This window comes from Chenopodium album, chromosome 15, assembly GCF_948465745.1.
Source record: "Chenopodium album chromosome 15, dcCheAlbu1.1, whole genome shotgun sequence".
NCBI lineage: Eukaryota > Viridiplantae > Streptophyta > Magnoliopsida > Caryophyllales > Amaranthaceae > Chenopodium > Chenopodium album.
Window position 1 is genome coordinate 13,191,091 of NC_137848.1, and position 16,142 is coordinate 13,207,232.

The following is a 16,142-nucleotide window of genomic DNA, read 5'->3' on the forward strand; positions in this document are numbered from 1 at the left end:
TCAAAAATCAATTTTAATGGTCATGTATCCTTTGCCACTTTGCTTACGCTTCACAGTATGAATTACTTCTTGAACGATCACGATATTATCAGTGATTTGCCGATTTGGAACGAAACTTGATTGAGAATGAGAAACAATTTTCGGCAACAATGGTTTAATCCTGTTAACAATGGCCTTTGTAATTATCTTATAAGTGACATTACAAAGGCATATGGGCCTAAATTGTGTTGCTGACTCAGGGGAATCCACTTTGGGCAAGAGAACCAAGAAGGTTTCATTGAGAGTTTCAGGCAGCCCACCTCCCTCAAGGACCGAAAGAACCATCTGATAAATACTAGGAGCCACAATACTCCAATTTTTCTGATAGAACAAAGCTTGAAAGCCGTTTGGGCCCGGGGGTTTGAGAGAGCCCATATTTTTAATTACCACATCAATGTCAGTCTTTGTGTATGGTCTGTTGAGTTTACCCCATTCCTCATTTGATAGAGCGACACTGACTCCAGTTGGGATATTGTGTTCCCCTTCGATCCCATCATCTTGAAACAAATTGGCAAAGTAACTCACAACGATTTGCTTAACTTGATTCTTGTTATGAACCCAGTCACCTTCGTTGTTTTTTTTATACCAGCTATCCTATTTTTCCATCTCCTCACAACAGTGCTAAGGTGGAAGAAAGTTGTGTTGCGATCACCATCTTGAATCCAATCAACACGGGATTTTTGATACCAAAGAAGTTCCTCTTGCTTGAGGATAGTATCAAGCTCCCTTCTAAGCCGAGCTTCAAGCTTTAATAAACCCAAATCTCGTCCAGCTACAAGAGAAGTTTGAATGCTTGTGATACGAGCAATAAGCCTCCTCTTTTCACGGAAAATGTTATGAAACACTTCCTGATTCCAGTTTTGTAGATCATTAGCAAATGATTTGAGCAGAGGGACAATAGGTGTCACGTTGTTCCATTTTTCTTTGAGAAAATCAGAAAATTTCTCATGGGATAATCATGCCGCTTGAAAACGGAATGGTCTATTCATAGAGTCTAGAGAAGCAAAGCCATTCGATGAAATTAGCAAGGGGCAGTTGTCTGATTGAAGTGCTAGAAGATGTTTTACTTTAGCTCTGTCAAATTTAAGACTCCATTTTGATGAACAAAGAACTCGGTCTAATCGCGCACTTCTACGAGTTGCTGGAGAATTGCCTCCAGCCCACGTGTAGGAAGGCCCTAAAAACTCTACCTCAATGAGTTGATTATTATTAATCCAGTGGTTGAATTGAGCAGACCTCCTAGATGTAGCAGAACAACTCGAGTTTCTTTCCCAATCATATCTAGTTTCATTGAAATCCCCAGCCACAAGCCATGGCTAGTTGTTGTTTTGAGCAAATTTGGAAAGATCATCCCATAATTCTTGACGCTTTGAAGGGTCAGGACTTGCGTACACAGTAGAAAAATACCAAGGATCTTCCCCTACTCTGGATATCACCATAGTAATGTATTGATTCGGTTTTTCAATCGGGTCAATTGTAACTAATTCAGGTTTCCAAAACACCCAAATACCATTGCTAAAACCCTGAGCATCCACCCGAGTGTGGCCATTGTAACCAAGAACAGTAGCAATATGAATAGCATGTTCACCACCCATATGTGTTTCAACAAGAGCAGACACACAAGGTTTATTTATTCTAATTACTTCACGCAGGGCCAATAGAAAATCACGGCTGCCAGCACCTTGAACATTCCAAACCATACACATTATAGGGAAGGAATATGAGAGATTATGTTCAATATTCATTAGACCAGGGGAAGTAGGAAACATAGCATTGTAAGCATCCGTAATCCGGCTCAGGGCTTCTTTGATCTTAAGAGGTAACTTCAGTGTCACCATCATCTCGAGTAGACCTGGCATTGTCCATGAGTGTATCTCCACTTCCATCTTGTGTGTCAGGAGGTCTGCTATGCCTAGATAAGGTTGCTCCATCGGAGTGGTGGTGCAAATTATCTTCTCTGGTGGGATTCGCCCCACTATCGGGGTTGGTAGTAGGAGAGACATGGGTTAGGGAATTGGTGAGATGTTCCAGGGAAGGTAGCTTGTTAAGGTCAGTGAATGAGGGAATGGCAGGGTCATTGGTGATAGCTTGAAAGGTAACTGGAGTGTTCTCTTTTCCTGTTGCTACAAAGGGTTTTGGCTTATTTTGACCTTCGGATGCCAGCTCATTGGTAGAATCTTTAAGGATAGAATTTTGGAGAGAAATATTCTATTTCCTTGAAATTTTCTTATTCTTAGCACTCCCTAAAGGATTGACATTAGCTTTTGGCAAATTAGAGGATTTTCCTGAATTAAATTTTAAATTAATAATGGGTATAATTGGTCTTTGGGATTCTTTGCCTAACTCAACCGTTTCTTGCTGACTTGCAGTAGAATCTTCGTTACTTATTCCCATATTAACTTGATTTGCATCTTTATTATCAAAAATTTCCTGATTTCCCTCCTCAACCAGAATGGAAAATCTTGACCCTTGATTTCTACCTTGATTTTTTCCTTGATTTTTTTGCATGGATTTTGAATTGTTGCCAAAATTAGCCTTGGCTCCTTCTTGCTAGTGTTTCTCTGGCCTCGGAGGGCGTTTGCGTGGTGGTGCTTCTTGACCATAATCCAGGATCCATAATCCTGCTGCTCTACAATAGATGGAATCTTCAGTACAGTTCTTTCCTGCACTTGATCTGGTTCAGTTCTAGTGTCCATATCAACACCATCCTCCATCTTTTTGGGCATTTATCTCCCTAATGACCTATTTTTCCACATTCAAAACAGATCATACGAAGACCTTCGTATTGGATTCTCCAAGTTCGCCCTTTTAACCAGAATTTTGAAAGTAAGGGTTTGGATAAATCCAATCCTACACTCAGTCTGGTAAATTGTCCCCTCTGAGCCAAGGCAGTGTTGTTATCCACTCGTACAATTTTGCCAATCTTATTGCCAATCTTGTGTAGGAATTCTTTGTCGAAGTATTCCACTGCTAAGTGAGGAATGCGAACCCACGCAGTAAAGAAGTGCAATGGAGCATCATCTGGTATGAAATTGGGAATCCACTTGCACAAGGTATATTAATGATTTGAGGCACCCCTTGTAGCCATATCATATCACCTTTACCCCTTTCGAATATACAATCCCTTCTTGATAAAACACTTTGAGCCTCGTCTAATGGTTGACCTTTCTTTTTTCAACCCACATCTACCTAACCTTGGGATAGGATAATGTTCAACCTATACAATTTTCAAATATAAAAGCTTGAGTGATGTTATAAAAATTTCAAAATATTAAAATAGTAAAAAATAGTGTGCAAAAGGGCAAGTGTTCCAATGTCTTTGATATGAATATATCTCTGATAACAACACGTCTCAAATTGCGTCTCTTATCGTGTGCTCGGTACCATGCCTAAGAAACATGAATGCCAAGTGAGTGATAGACCGCATGATCGGGATTACCCACACTTACACAAATAAAAAAAAATTGCAAAAGCAAAAAAAAGAGAGCAAAAATATAAACAAAAGAGAGTTCAAAAGTGAGGAAACATCAAGCATACAAAGACAAAGATTCAAAAGCAAGGTTGCACACCTTGGGGGCTTATCTAGGGTCTTGAGCCTTTATCTTTTCTTCTTCAACCTTTAGCCTAACTCCGTTACAACCCTTGAAAAGACCTCTTTGAGGTATACACACACTTGTGCGAGGTTCGGCTAGAGCTACGTTCGACCTGATTCCTAACTGATACGTAGGCAACCTCACATTGGGGTGCGGCCGTAATAATCATGCATTCATTCACATACATATTCACACATAATCATATCAAGGGATCTCCAATGCTCATCCTTATCCACTTAGAGCTAGACTTGGGGGCTTGATCCCTACATCATTAGCTTACCCAGCCTAAGAGTCACCACTATTTGACTCTTTTCAAAATATTTTTCCATACACTTAGCCTTTGTGGCCTAACTTTAGTGTCACTTTCACACACATCACAGATACATGACCAAATAATCCTTCCTTTAGGAACCCTTTGTCATGAAATCTTAACACAACGATGAAGCACGCCTTGTCATATCAAGATCACTCATTATCATAATCATTATTGCATCGCAAAGTATGAATTACTTAGCCTCCGTGCCTAAGTTACCTAAATACTTTCATCATCGAGTCAACAATTGAGATAGCCTAGGATGTTATAATCCTTGCACCATGAGATATAACATCAGCACATACATTTGACAAAACTCATTCAACATGCACTCTCAAACACTTTACTTCTTCCTTTTCGCGTCTTTCTTTTTCGGGAGAAAGTCTGTATCCTCCACAAAAATGACGGAAAATATGTGCTTTTCTGAATTTCGAGTCGCACGAGCACAATCACAATACAATGCACACACGAGTCATGCACATTAAGTCATGTCATGTCATATCACATTGAGTGGAGTCTTGCACCTTGAGTCATGTTGAGTCGTATGTGTCAAAACGCATTAAGTCGAGTTCACGCAACGAGTTGAATAGCACCAAGCCTTAGGTTAACCCTAAGAAAAACATGGGCAAAGTCCTATAGTCCAAAATATAGATGCGGGTACACTAAGTCCAAAGCTGAACGAGCTGAAAAAGCTCTGACTAGGATTCAAGCGCATTTCAAATTAAACAACGCAGCACGATGCACCTTGGCGCTGCACGAAGCTTCCTAACGCGGCGTGATATACCTGTCGCTGTGCGATGGCTCTAATTAGCCCGCGCCAGCCTTCGATGGTCTCCAATTTGGATTGGTCAGTCCGTGACTAATCCATTTGAGCCTTTTGATGAGCATTTGAGCAATCGATAGCTATTCGACTGGTAATCGGCCTGATTATAGTCTTGATTGATGATCGGCCTGATGACGATCATATATTTGATTAAATGAACACCTTTGAAAAATTACACGTTTGATTAGTTGTCAGCTCGATTACAACTTGATTGATGATCTGCCTGATGACGATCAAATAAAGCAGATTAGAAAAAAAGATTAAGAACATTTGAGTAGTGATTGATTATAATCACAAAGAATTCCTAGGATGGAAGATTTCTACAAATCAATTTAAAGACTTTAAGAATCTTAGATATGGTTCTTGAAATGATTTTTCCAAATATGGAAAGGTCAATTCCTCCTAGCGGTAAAGACAAGAAGATTTGAAGGTTCAAGATTAAAGAGTCTCTCGCTTCGATTTGAGAAGGGCGGTTTGAAATGAAGCGGTCTTTGATAGCTTTCCCCATGATTGAGGAGGTTATCATTTGATTTGAGAAGATAGCACGAGATGGGCGATCTTCGACCGCTTTCGCTAAGATTGTGGAAGTCGTCACCCAGATTTGAGAAGAACGGTTCGTGATGAGGCGGTCATTGACGGCGTTCGCTATGATTGTGAAGGTTGTCACCATGATTCAAGAAAATAGCTCATGATGTAGCAGCAGATCTTCGACAATGTTCCCTACAATGTGGAAGATTGTCACAACAACAAAACTAAGGATCGTTACAAGCAGAATGATCTTCGACGACGTTCCCTAAGATGTGAAGGGTTGTCAAAAACAAATGAAGATGACTACAAGCAAAGTCGCCTTTGACGATGTTCCCTTGCTTGCAGAGAATTGTCACGAAAACGGGAGATGGCTACAAGTGGAGTTATCTTTGACTATGTTCCCTAGCTTGCGGAAGATGGTCACAAAACAGCAGAAGATCGCTACAAGCGGAGCAATATTAGATGGTGTTCCCTAGCTTGTGGAGGACTGTCAGAGCAAAAAAAAAAAAGGTGAAGACGGCTACAAGCGGAGCGGTCTTCGGCGATATTCCCCTGGATTGAGGAAGATCGTCACAAAATGCAGCACTAAAAATCAGTTACCCCAGAAACGTGTACTCGACGGTGCAAGATACGCGTTTCTTAACTCTTTTACCTGTTTAACTAACGCTAGTTTGTAGGTATTAGCGTTACAAGAATGATTTAGGATCGCAGAACGTTCTAAATCATTTTCCGTCCCTATTGCTACTTTGACTTTTGTTTTCGAAACTTATGTTTCTCCAAACTCAGCCAAAGTGGGGGCTTCTATAGACACCTGATTGTGTCTCCCCAAAAACCAAACCCAGTGATGAATACCTTTCACGTCATTAATTATCGAACAAGGTGAATGTGAAAAGTCTCGTGAATTCTTCTGTTTTCTAAAAAGTTTTAATAAAGATAATTCATTCTGTTTTCGAAAATCATTCATTTCGTATCCTATTTATGAAAAATGTCCAAAATAGTTTAGTATATTCCATAATCAAGATCCAATAATTGGTGTATTTGGATGGGGTTTGAAAAGATCTTTCCAACGATATATTATAAGCCTAATTCCAATGAATAATCAGGAAATTATGGCCAAAATACTAAACTGGGCTCAAACCGGATTTTACCTATGACCCAATGATCATGTGGAGGGTCCAAAAGCTTTAATCCCATTCTTAAACTAATTAGGATTAATTATAAGCTTCTATAAGTTTCTAAGAGATTTTAATTATCCTTTTTTGAAAAGATAAGATTAAAAAATTTAAAATTGAATAAAACTCCTCTTTTTGAGAATCCTTGTTCTGTGCGAAATGAAATATGTTCGGATATTATTTTCGTGCTTCATAATTTTTATCCTAATTTTATATGATTGGATAGATCTTGAAACTATCTTTCCAATGATAGATTATAATATTAATTCCGAGCTATAAAGAAAAAGATATGAAAGAAATACGAAACTCTATCTAAAACTGACACCCTTCCACTATTTTGGCCATATCTTTTAATCTACATAATATTTTAATCTGATTCCAATGGGGTTGGAAATAAGACTTCAAGATCTTTCCAAGGAAATATTATATGACTTATTTTGACTTTAGGATCAAAAGTTATGATAAAAACAGAATCCGTAAAAAACTATTTTTATCGCGACGCGATAGTCCTATCGCGCGCGCGTCAAAAGGAATTTTATTCTGATTCAAATTCTAACTATTTTCTAATCATTTCCGGATGTTTTTCTCTATAAATAAGGTCTTATTTCCCCATTTGAATCACCAAAAATCACCAACAATCATCAACAATCATCTAGTTATATTCTTCTCTCTCTTGATTTTTAAGCCTAGCCTTTTCAAAATACAATACCGCATTCACGAGACTTAGACGCACCCAGCCAAGCTCGAAGTTGCCTTCGCCCTAGACGTGAAAGGTTGATAATTTCTGAGGGTTTGGTCCCAAATCCCTATTTAAATTATTTAAATTAATTGTTTGATTTAATATTTTCATTGAAGTTACTAACGTATGTATTGTTTTGATAGAAAGAGATACGAGGCAACAAAGTAAGTTGTTTTATTGCTATATTTCTTTAGGGATCATGCTTAGAATATTTTATTAATTACTAGTATCATGTTAGGATGTCATTATGATTCTTAGTATCATGTTTAGGTTTCTTCCTATTTTCTTCTATCATGCTAGTATCATGTTAGGGTTAAAGCTTTGATCTTTATTGTTTAGTAACATGCTAGGATTTGTTATTAATCTTGTTAGTATCATGCCTAGGATCTTGCTAATAATATTATTTTGCTTTATTGAGATTTTTTTATGGTGATGGTGATTTGTTGTATTAATAATTTATATGTTGCTTGATATTATTGTTATTTCTTGATCACGCCCTCTCTTGCAGGTTTAAAGGGAATTTGTACTTGAAATTACGCTGAATAAGATAATTAATAATTTTATTTAGGCTAATGTGATTTTAATTCAAGTGATCGCCATAGATTTGTTTATGCATTAATATTCAACCAACATAGATTAAACAGGTTTAAGGTTAACCTATTAATTGTATGTTAGTCAGAAAATGAATATAAAAAGAATAAAGTAGAGGCCTATTTAGGGCAGGTACAATCTCTTTTAGGTTGGATTATATTTGTACCTTCATCCCCGAATATCCAGTCATGGTTCCAGACCACTATGGAGTTAGCAATCTCATGGATCGTGAAAGGGTGTAACCTTCACCCTATGAACGGTTTACAAGTTCCTAAAACTTGTTGGCGACTCTTTTACTCTAGCTTCCTTCCCTTTGGATGCCACCATGCTTAAGTGTATGATCACAGTGAGGCTCAAGTGTGGGATGCTTGAAATATTCCCTACAGGAGGGTCCAAAGGTTTAATCCCATTCCTAAACCAATTAGGATTAATTAGAAGCTTCTATAAGTTTCTAAAAGATTTTAATTATCCTTTTTTGAAAAGATAAGTTTAAAGAATTTGAAATTGAATAAAACTCCTTTTTTTTAGAGTTCTTGTTCTGTGCGAAATGGAACATGTTTAGATATTATTTTCATGCCTCATAATTTTTATCAAAATTTTTTATGGTTGGATATATCTTGAAATTATCTTTCGAATTATATATTATAATATTAATTCTGAGCTATAACGAAAAAAATATGAAAGAAATACGAAACTCTATCCAAAACTTACACCCTTCCACTATTTTGTCCATATCTTTTATTCTGAAAAAAATTTAATCTGATTCATATTTAGTTGGAAAGTAGACTTTAATAGCTTTCCAACGACATATTATATGACTTATTTTGACTTCTGGATCAAAAATTATGATAAAAACAAAATCCGCAAAAAACTATTTTTATCACGCCGCGATAATCTTATCGCGCCCTATAGGGAATATTTCAAGCATCCCACACTTGAGCCCCACTGAGATCATACACTTAAGTATGGTGACGTCCAAAGGGAAGGAAGCTAGAGAAAAAGAGTCACCAACAAGTTATAGGAACTTGTAAACCGTTCACAGAGTGAAGGTTACACCCCTCACGATCCATGAGATCGCTAACTCCATAGTGGTCTGGAACCATGATTGGATATTCGGGGATAAAGGTAAAAATCCAACCTAAAAGAGATTGAACCTGCCCTAAATAGGCCTCTACTTTATTCTTCTCATATTCATGTGCGCTTTCTGACTAACATAAAATCAATATATTAACCTATAACCCGTTTAATCTATGTTGGTTGAATATTAATACACAAACAAAACTATTATTGGCAATCACTTGAATTAAAATCACATTAGCCTAAATAAGATTATTAATTATCTTATTAAGTGTGATTTCAAGTACAAATTCCCTTTAAACCTGCAAGAGAGGACGTGATCAAGCAATAACAATAATATCAAGCAACATACTAATAACAATCATCATCATAATAACAATCTTAATCTCATCAAAGCATAATAATAGTAGCAAGATCCTAGGCATGATACTAACAAGATTAATAACAAATCCTAGCATGTCACTAAAAAATAAAAATCAAAGCTTTATCCCTAACATGATACTAACATGATAGAAGAAATAGGAAGCAACCTAATCATGATACTAGAAAACAATAAATAATCATCCTAACATGATACTAGGAATCAAAATAATCTAAGAATGCTTTCTAAAGATATAGAGCAATAAAATTACTCACTTTGTTGCCTCGTATCTCTTTCTAACAAAAAAATACACATGTTAGTAACTTCAAGGAAAATATTAAATCAAATAATTAATTTAAATAATTGAAATAGGGATTTGGGACCAAACCCTCAGAAATTATCAACCTTTCACGTCTAGGGTGAAGGCAACTTCGAGCTTGGCTATGTGTGTCTAAGTCTCGTGAATGCGGTATTGTACTTTGAAAAGGCTAGGCTTAGAAATCAAGAGAGAGAAGGAAAGAATAAGCTTTAGCTTAAAGAGAGAAAGAATTAGATGATTGTTAATGATTGTTGGTGATTAAAACGGAGGAAATCGACCTTATTTATAGAGAAAAACATCCGAAAACGATTAGAAAAGAGTTAGAATTAAAATCGGAATAAAATTTCTTTTGACGCGGCAAGATAAGGACTATCACGATGCGATAGGACTATCGCAGTGCGATAGGATTATCGCGGCGCCATAGAATTTTCGCATCGCGATAAAAACAGTTTTTTGCGGATTTTGTTTTTATTATAACTTTTGATCCAGAAGTCAAAATAAGTCATATAACATGTATTTGGAAAGATATTGAAGTCTACTTTCCAAACCAATTAGAATCAGATTAAAATATTTTGTAGATAAAAAGATATGGCTGAAATAGTAGATGGGTGTCAGCTTTGGATAGAGTTTCGTATTTCTTTCATATCTTTTTTGTTATAGCTCAGAATTAATATTATAATATATGATTGGAAAGATAATTTCAAGACCTATCCAAACATATAAAATTTGGATAAAAATTATGAGGTAAGAAAATAATATCTGAACATATTCTATTTCGCACAGAACAAGGACTCTAAAAAAGAGGAGTTTTATTCAATTTCAAATTCTTTAATCTTATCTTTTCAAAAAAGGATAATTAAAATCTCTTAGAAACTCATATAAGCTTCTAATTAATCCTAATTAGTTTAGGAATGGGATTAAAGCCTTTGGACCCTCCACATGATCATTGGGTCGTAGGTAAAATCCGGTTTGGGCTTAGTTTAGTATTTTGGCCATAACTTCCTCATTATTCATCGGAATTGGGCTTATAATATATCGTTGGAAAGGTATTTTCAAACCCCATCCAACTACACAATTATTGGACCCATATTTGGACCAAAATAAATTAGATTGGACGTTTTTTATAAACTGGGTACGAAAAGAAATATTTTGGAAAACAAAGAGAAGTATTTTTATTAAAACAGAGGAATCACGAGACGCTTTCACATTTCATCTCGTTCGATAATTAATGACGTGAAAGATATTCATCACTGGGTTTGGTTTTTGGGGAGACACAATCAGGTGTCTACAGAAGCCCCCACTTTGATTGAGTTTGGAGAAACGCAAGTTTCGAAAACAAAAGTCAAAGTAGCGATAGGGACGGAGAATGATTCAGAACATTCTACGATCCTAAATCATTATTGCAACACTGATACCTGCAAACTAGCGTTAGTTAAACAGATAAAAGAGTTGAGAAACACGTATCTTGCACCGTCGAGCACACGTCTCTGGTGTAACTGATTTTTCTGCATTTGTGACGACCTTCCTCAAGCCAGGGGAATATCGTTGAAGACCGCTCCGCTTGTAGCTATCTTCACTTTTTACTGTGACAATCCTCCGCAAGCTAGGGAACACCATCTATATTCTGCTTGTAACGATCCTCAGTTTTGTTGTGACAATCTTCCACATCCTAGGGAACATCGTCGAAGATCTGCTGCTACATCACGAGCTATTTTCTTAAATCATGGTGACAACCATCACAATCATAGCGAATGTCGTCGAAGACCGCCTCATCACGAACCATTCTTCTCAAATCTGGGTGACGACTTCCACAATCTTAGTGAACGTCATCGAAGACTGCCCATCTCGTGCTATCTTCTCAAATCTAGGTGATAACCCCCATAATCTCAGCGAAAGCCGTCGAAGATCGCCCATCTTGTGCTATCTTCTCAAATCTAGGTGACAACCCCCACAATCTTAGCGAAAGCTGTCGAAGGTTGCTTCATCTTGAACCGCCCTTCTAGAATCAAATGATAACCTTCACAATCATAGCGAAAGCTACCAAAGACCGCTTCATCTTCAACCGCCCTTCTCAAATCACATGATAACCTTCCCAATCATAGCGAAAGCTACCGAAGACCGCTTCATCTCGAACCGCCCTTCTTAAATCAAAGCGAGAGACCCTTTCATCTTAGAGCCTCTTGTCGAAGGCTTGTTCATCTTGAGTCTTCAAATCTTCTTGTCTTTACTCCTAGAAGTAATTGACCTTTCCATCTTTGGAAAATTCATTTTAAGAACCATATCTAAGATTCTTAAAGTCTTCCAATTGGTTTGTAGAAATCTTCCATCCTAGGAATTCTTTGTGATTATAATCAATCACTAATCATCTTTCAAATCTGCTTCATTTTATCGTCACCGGGCTGATCAATCAAGACTGTAATCGGGCCGATTACCAATCAAAAAGCTATCAATTGCTCAAATGCTCTTCAAAAGGCTCAAATGGATTAGTCACGGACCAACCAATCCAAGTTGGAGACCATCGAAGGCCGACGCGGGCAAATCAGAGCCATCGCGCAGCGACAGGATGTATCGTGCTACGTCAGGAAGCTTCGTGTTGCGCCAAGGTGCATCGTGCTGCGTTGTTTATTTTGTAATGCGCTTGAATCCATATCAGAGCTTCTTCTGTTCAGCTTTGGACTTAATGTACCTGCATCTGTATTTTAAACTATAGGACTTTTCTCATGTTCTTCTTAGGGTTGGCCTAAGGCTTGGTGTTATTCAACTCATTGTGTGAACTCGACTTAATGTGTTTTGACTCATACGACTCAACATGACTCAAGGTGCTAGACTCCACTCAATGTGACATGACATGACTTAATTTACATGACTCGTGTGTGCATTGTATTATGATTGTGCTCGTGCGACTCGAAATGCAGAAAAGCACATATTTTCCATCATTTTTGTGGAGGGTACCGACTTTCTCCCGAAAAAGAAAGACGCGAAAAGGAAGAAGTAAAGTGTTTGAGAGTGCATGTTGAATGAGTTTAGTCAAATGTATGTGCTGATGTTATATCTCATGGTGCAAGGATTATAACATCCTAGGCTATCTCAATTTTTAACTCCATGATGAATGTATTTAGGTAACTTAGGCACGGAGGCTAAGTACTTCATACTTTGTAATGCAATGATGATTATGATAATTAGTGATCTTGATATGACAAGGCGTGCTTCATCGTTGTGTTAAGATTTCATGACAAATGGTTCATAAAGGAAGGATTATTTGGTCATGTACCCGTGATGTGTGTGAAAGTGACACTAAAGTTAGGCCGCAAGGGCTAACGGTGTGGAAAAATTATTTTGACAAGAGTCAAATGATGGTGACTCTTAGGTTGGGTAGGCTGATGATATAGGGATCAAGCCCCCAAGTCTATATCTAAACGGATAGGGATGAGCATTGGAGATCCCTTGATATGATTATGTATGAATATGTATGTGAATGAATGCATGATTATTACGGCCGCACCCCAATGTGAGGTTGCCTACTTATCCGTTAGGAATCAGGCCGAACGTAGCTCTAGCCAAACCTCGCACAAGTGTGTGTATACCTCAAAGAGGTCTTTTTAAGGGTTGTAACGGGGTTAGGCTAAAGGTTGAAGAAGAAAAGATAAAGGCTCAAGACCCTAAATAAGCCTCCAAGGTGTGTAACCTTGCTTTTGAATCTTTGTATTTTTATGCTTGATGTTTCCTCACTTTTGAACTCTCTTTTGTTTATATTTTTGCTCTCTCTTTTTTGCTTTTGCATTTTTTTTTTTTTGATAAGTGTGGGTAATCCCGATCATGCGGTCTATCACTCACTTGGCATTCATGTTTCTCAGGCACGGTACCGAGCACTCGATAAGAGACACAATATGAGACATGTTCTTATCAAAGACATTGGAACACTTGCCCTTTTGCACACTATTTTTTGCTATTTTAATCTTTTGAAATTTTTATAACATCACTCAAGCTTTTGTATTTGAAAATTGCATAGGTTGCACACTATCCCATCCCAAGGTTAGGTAGATGTGGGTTGAAAAAAGGAAGGTCAAACGTTAGACGAGGCTCAAAGTGTTTTATCAAGAAAGGATTGTATATTCGAAAGGGGTAAAGGTGATATGATATGGCTACAAGGGGTGCCTCAAATCATTAGTATACCTTGTGTTTAGTCCGGCGTGGATTTTTATTTTTGTTTTTTTTTTTTTTGGGTAATGCAATGCGTTGATCATATGCAAGAAAAGAAATGCTCATTTTATTAAAAGGAAAAAAGAAAAAATCCTACAAAATAAAAAAGGTGTCTATGCTAGAATTATTAGGGAAAGGAGGAAAAAAAAGAAGAGGAGGTCACGAAATCTTGTCGTTGAAGCACGCCTTGTGTCTTGTGCTTTATCATCACTCGGTCTTCTTGCCATCTGGAGGTATGGGAAGCTTGTTATTATCAATCAAATATTGGATGACCTCTTTTAGCTTCCAACAACTTTCGGTAGCATGACCCCTACCTTGATGGTACTTGCAGTGTTGATTTGGGTTCCAACTAGGCAACCTCTTTTCAGGTGCGGGATCTTGAATAGGTCTAATGGGAGTAATGAGTCCCTTGGCATGGAGTCGATCGAAGGTAGTATCATAGCTCATCCGAATAGGGGTGAACTCTTTCTTTAGTTGCTTTTTAGGTCCTTGATTATCCATGGCTAAGACTTCATTGAGGTCAAAGGTACTAACATTGTTACTAAAGTAGGTGTGTTCGGAAGAAGAAGGATTGTCGTTCTTCTTTTCTTTCCAGCCACCGTTGTTACTACTGTTAGTAGCTTTTTGTTTTGCAAGGTCATCTTCAATATCAATGCCTATGTTATAAATGGCCTTAAAAGTATTCAAGTTGTGTTGGTATTTCAAATGCTTTGAATACTTCTCTTGGAGGTTCTTGATGAACATTCTTACGGACTCCTTTTCGGTAGGAACCTCTACCATCCTAGAGGAAGTTTCCCTCCACTTATTGAAGAAAGAGGTGAACCCTTCATTTTCCTTTTGCTTTAGCATCTCAAGTTCCCTATGGTCAGTTTCAACTTGAATGTTGCACTTATATCTATCAATGAAAGTGTTTGTTATAGAATCCCAAGAAGAGATTTTCTCTTTGTCAAGGGAGAAAAACCATTGTTGACAAATGGTTTCTAGAGATAGTAAAAACAACGAGTGGAAAGCTTTCCTATCAATTCCCTTAATATTCATTATAGTTTCGAAAGCTCTTAAATGAAAATAAGGGTTGTCAGTTGGCTTGAATCTAGGGATGTCGTTGGCATTGAATTTCTGCAGAAGAAGTTCTTTGTCCACCGAGACCCCTTGTGAGCTAATCCCCTGAAATTTATAGTCATTGGAAATTTTGCTCAAGCTTTCTTCCATTCGCTCAAGTTGGTGTTGCTTAGCAGGGTCATTGACTTGAAGAGCGAGAGTTTTGAACATCTCGGTCAAGTTAGTCATGTTTTGCCTTAGTTCATTAACTTCTTCTTGAGATGCCATTTTCTTAGCTTTCCTTTTTTGTCGAATCGGTTTATCAAATAGTAGTACTTGAATGAAAGTGTTGTCCTTGATTAACCGCCCTTCTCTCCTTGACCAAGTGCTGTGGAAAGGGAAGTTATGGATACTTATTGTTAATTATTTGACTCAAACTCAATTCAACATGCAATAGATGGGAAGAGATCATGGAAGAATGTGGGGAGTGATATGCATGGACAAAAGCATGTAGAGAGTAGAAAGATGATGTAGATGGAGAAATGTGCAGTGGAAGAATTAGGAATAGAGTGGACCCCCCACTCAAATGAAAGAAAAAGCAACTCATGCATGAACCTAAGACATGGTCATGGTGTGAAAAGAGTATGTACAAAGTGTGTATATACTTGTGATTGTAAGTGATATGTTCAAGACTCGTGTCATGACCATGTGACTAGAATATGTGACTAGACTCAAACAAAGACTAAGTTAAGACCTCACGTATGTACACTAAACTGGACAGGTTGTAGTATTTTAGTCATAACTTTTGATTTGTGACTTCGAATTGGACAAAACCAATGCTTAATGAAATATAAAATTCGGGGCTACAGATCCACAGGTTGTAAGAATCATAATTCTTTCTAGAACTCCGGTTATGACCTAAACAAGTTGACGCTTGTGCAGTATACGGAAATAAAAATCCGGGTTGACTCAAAGAAAATATGAGTCAATTTTAGACATATTTATTAGCTCAAATTAATTAATCAATTAATTAAGCAAAGTCCTTTAGTCATTGGTTAGTTTATTTAGACTTATAAACAAGTTAAACAAACAGTTAGTGTAAACACATATAGATTATACACAAGCAAGAAGCACAAATAGTCAAGTAAGCACAATATGATGCAATGAGTTTGCAACCTAACCATGGCTCTAGTTCTCTAAAGTTCAAGGATAAGGGTTAGTCAAAGAGGGTCCATGGTTATGAGTCCGGATGCATCGCGCGGAAGCCTTACCTTTGGAAGGGTTGGCGCGTATGGATGGGACCCCACAAGTTAAACTTGTTTCCATGGTTTGGTGAATTCACAAACTCG

General features: G+C 37.4%; 1 protein-coding gene across 1 annotated transcript; it reads right to left on the bottom strand.

Moving 5' to 3' along the window:
• On the bottom strand, window positions 1–1,745 carry LOC145580847 (uncharacterized). Its single transcript, XM_081637934.1, has 4 exons — window positions 1,432–1,745; window positions 1,002–1,320; window positions 626–887; window positions 1–536 (listed from the first exon to the last, which is right to left on the bottom strand). The coding sequence occupies exons 1-4, from the start codon at window positions 1,743–1,745 to the stop codon at window positions 1–3; spliced, it is 1,431 nt and encodes a 476-aa protein (XP_081494060.1).
• Between the last annotated feature and the right edge of the window lie 14,397 nt (window positions 1,746–16,142).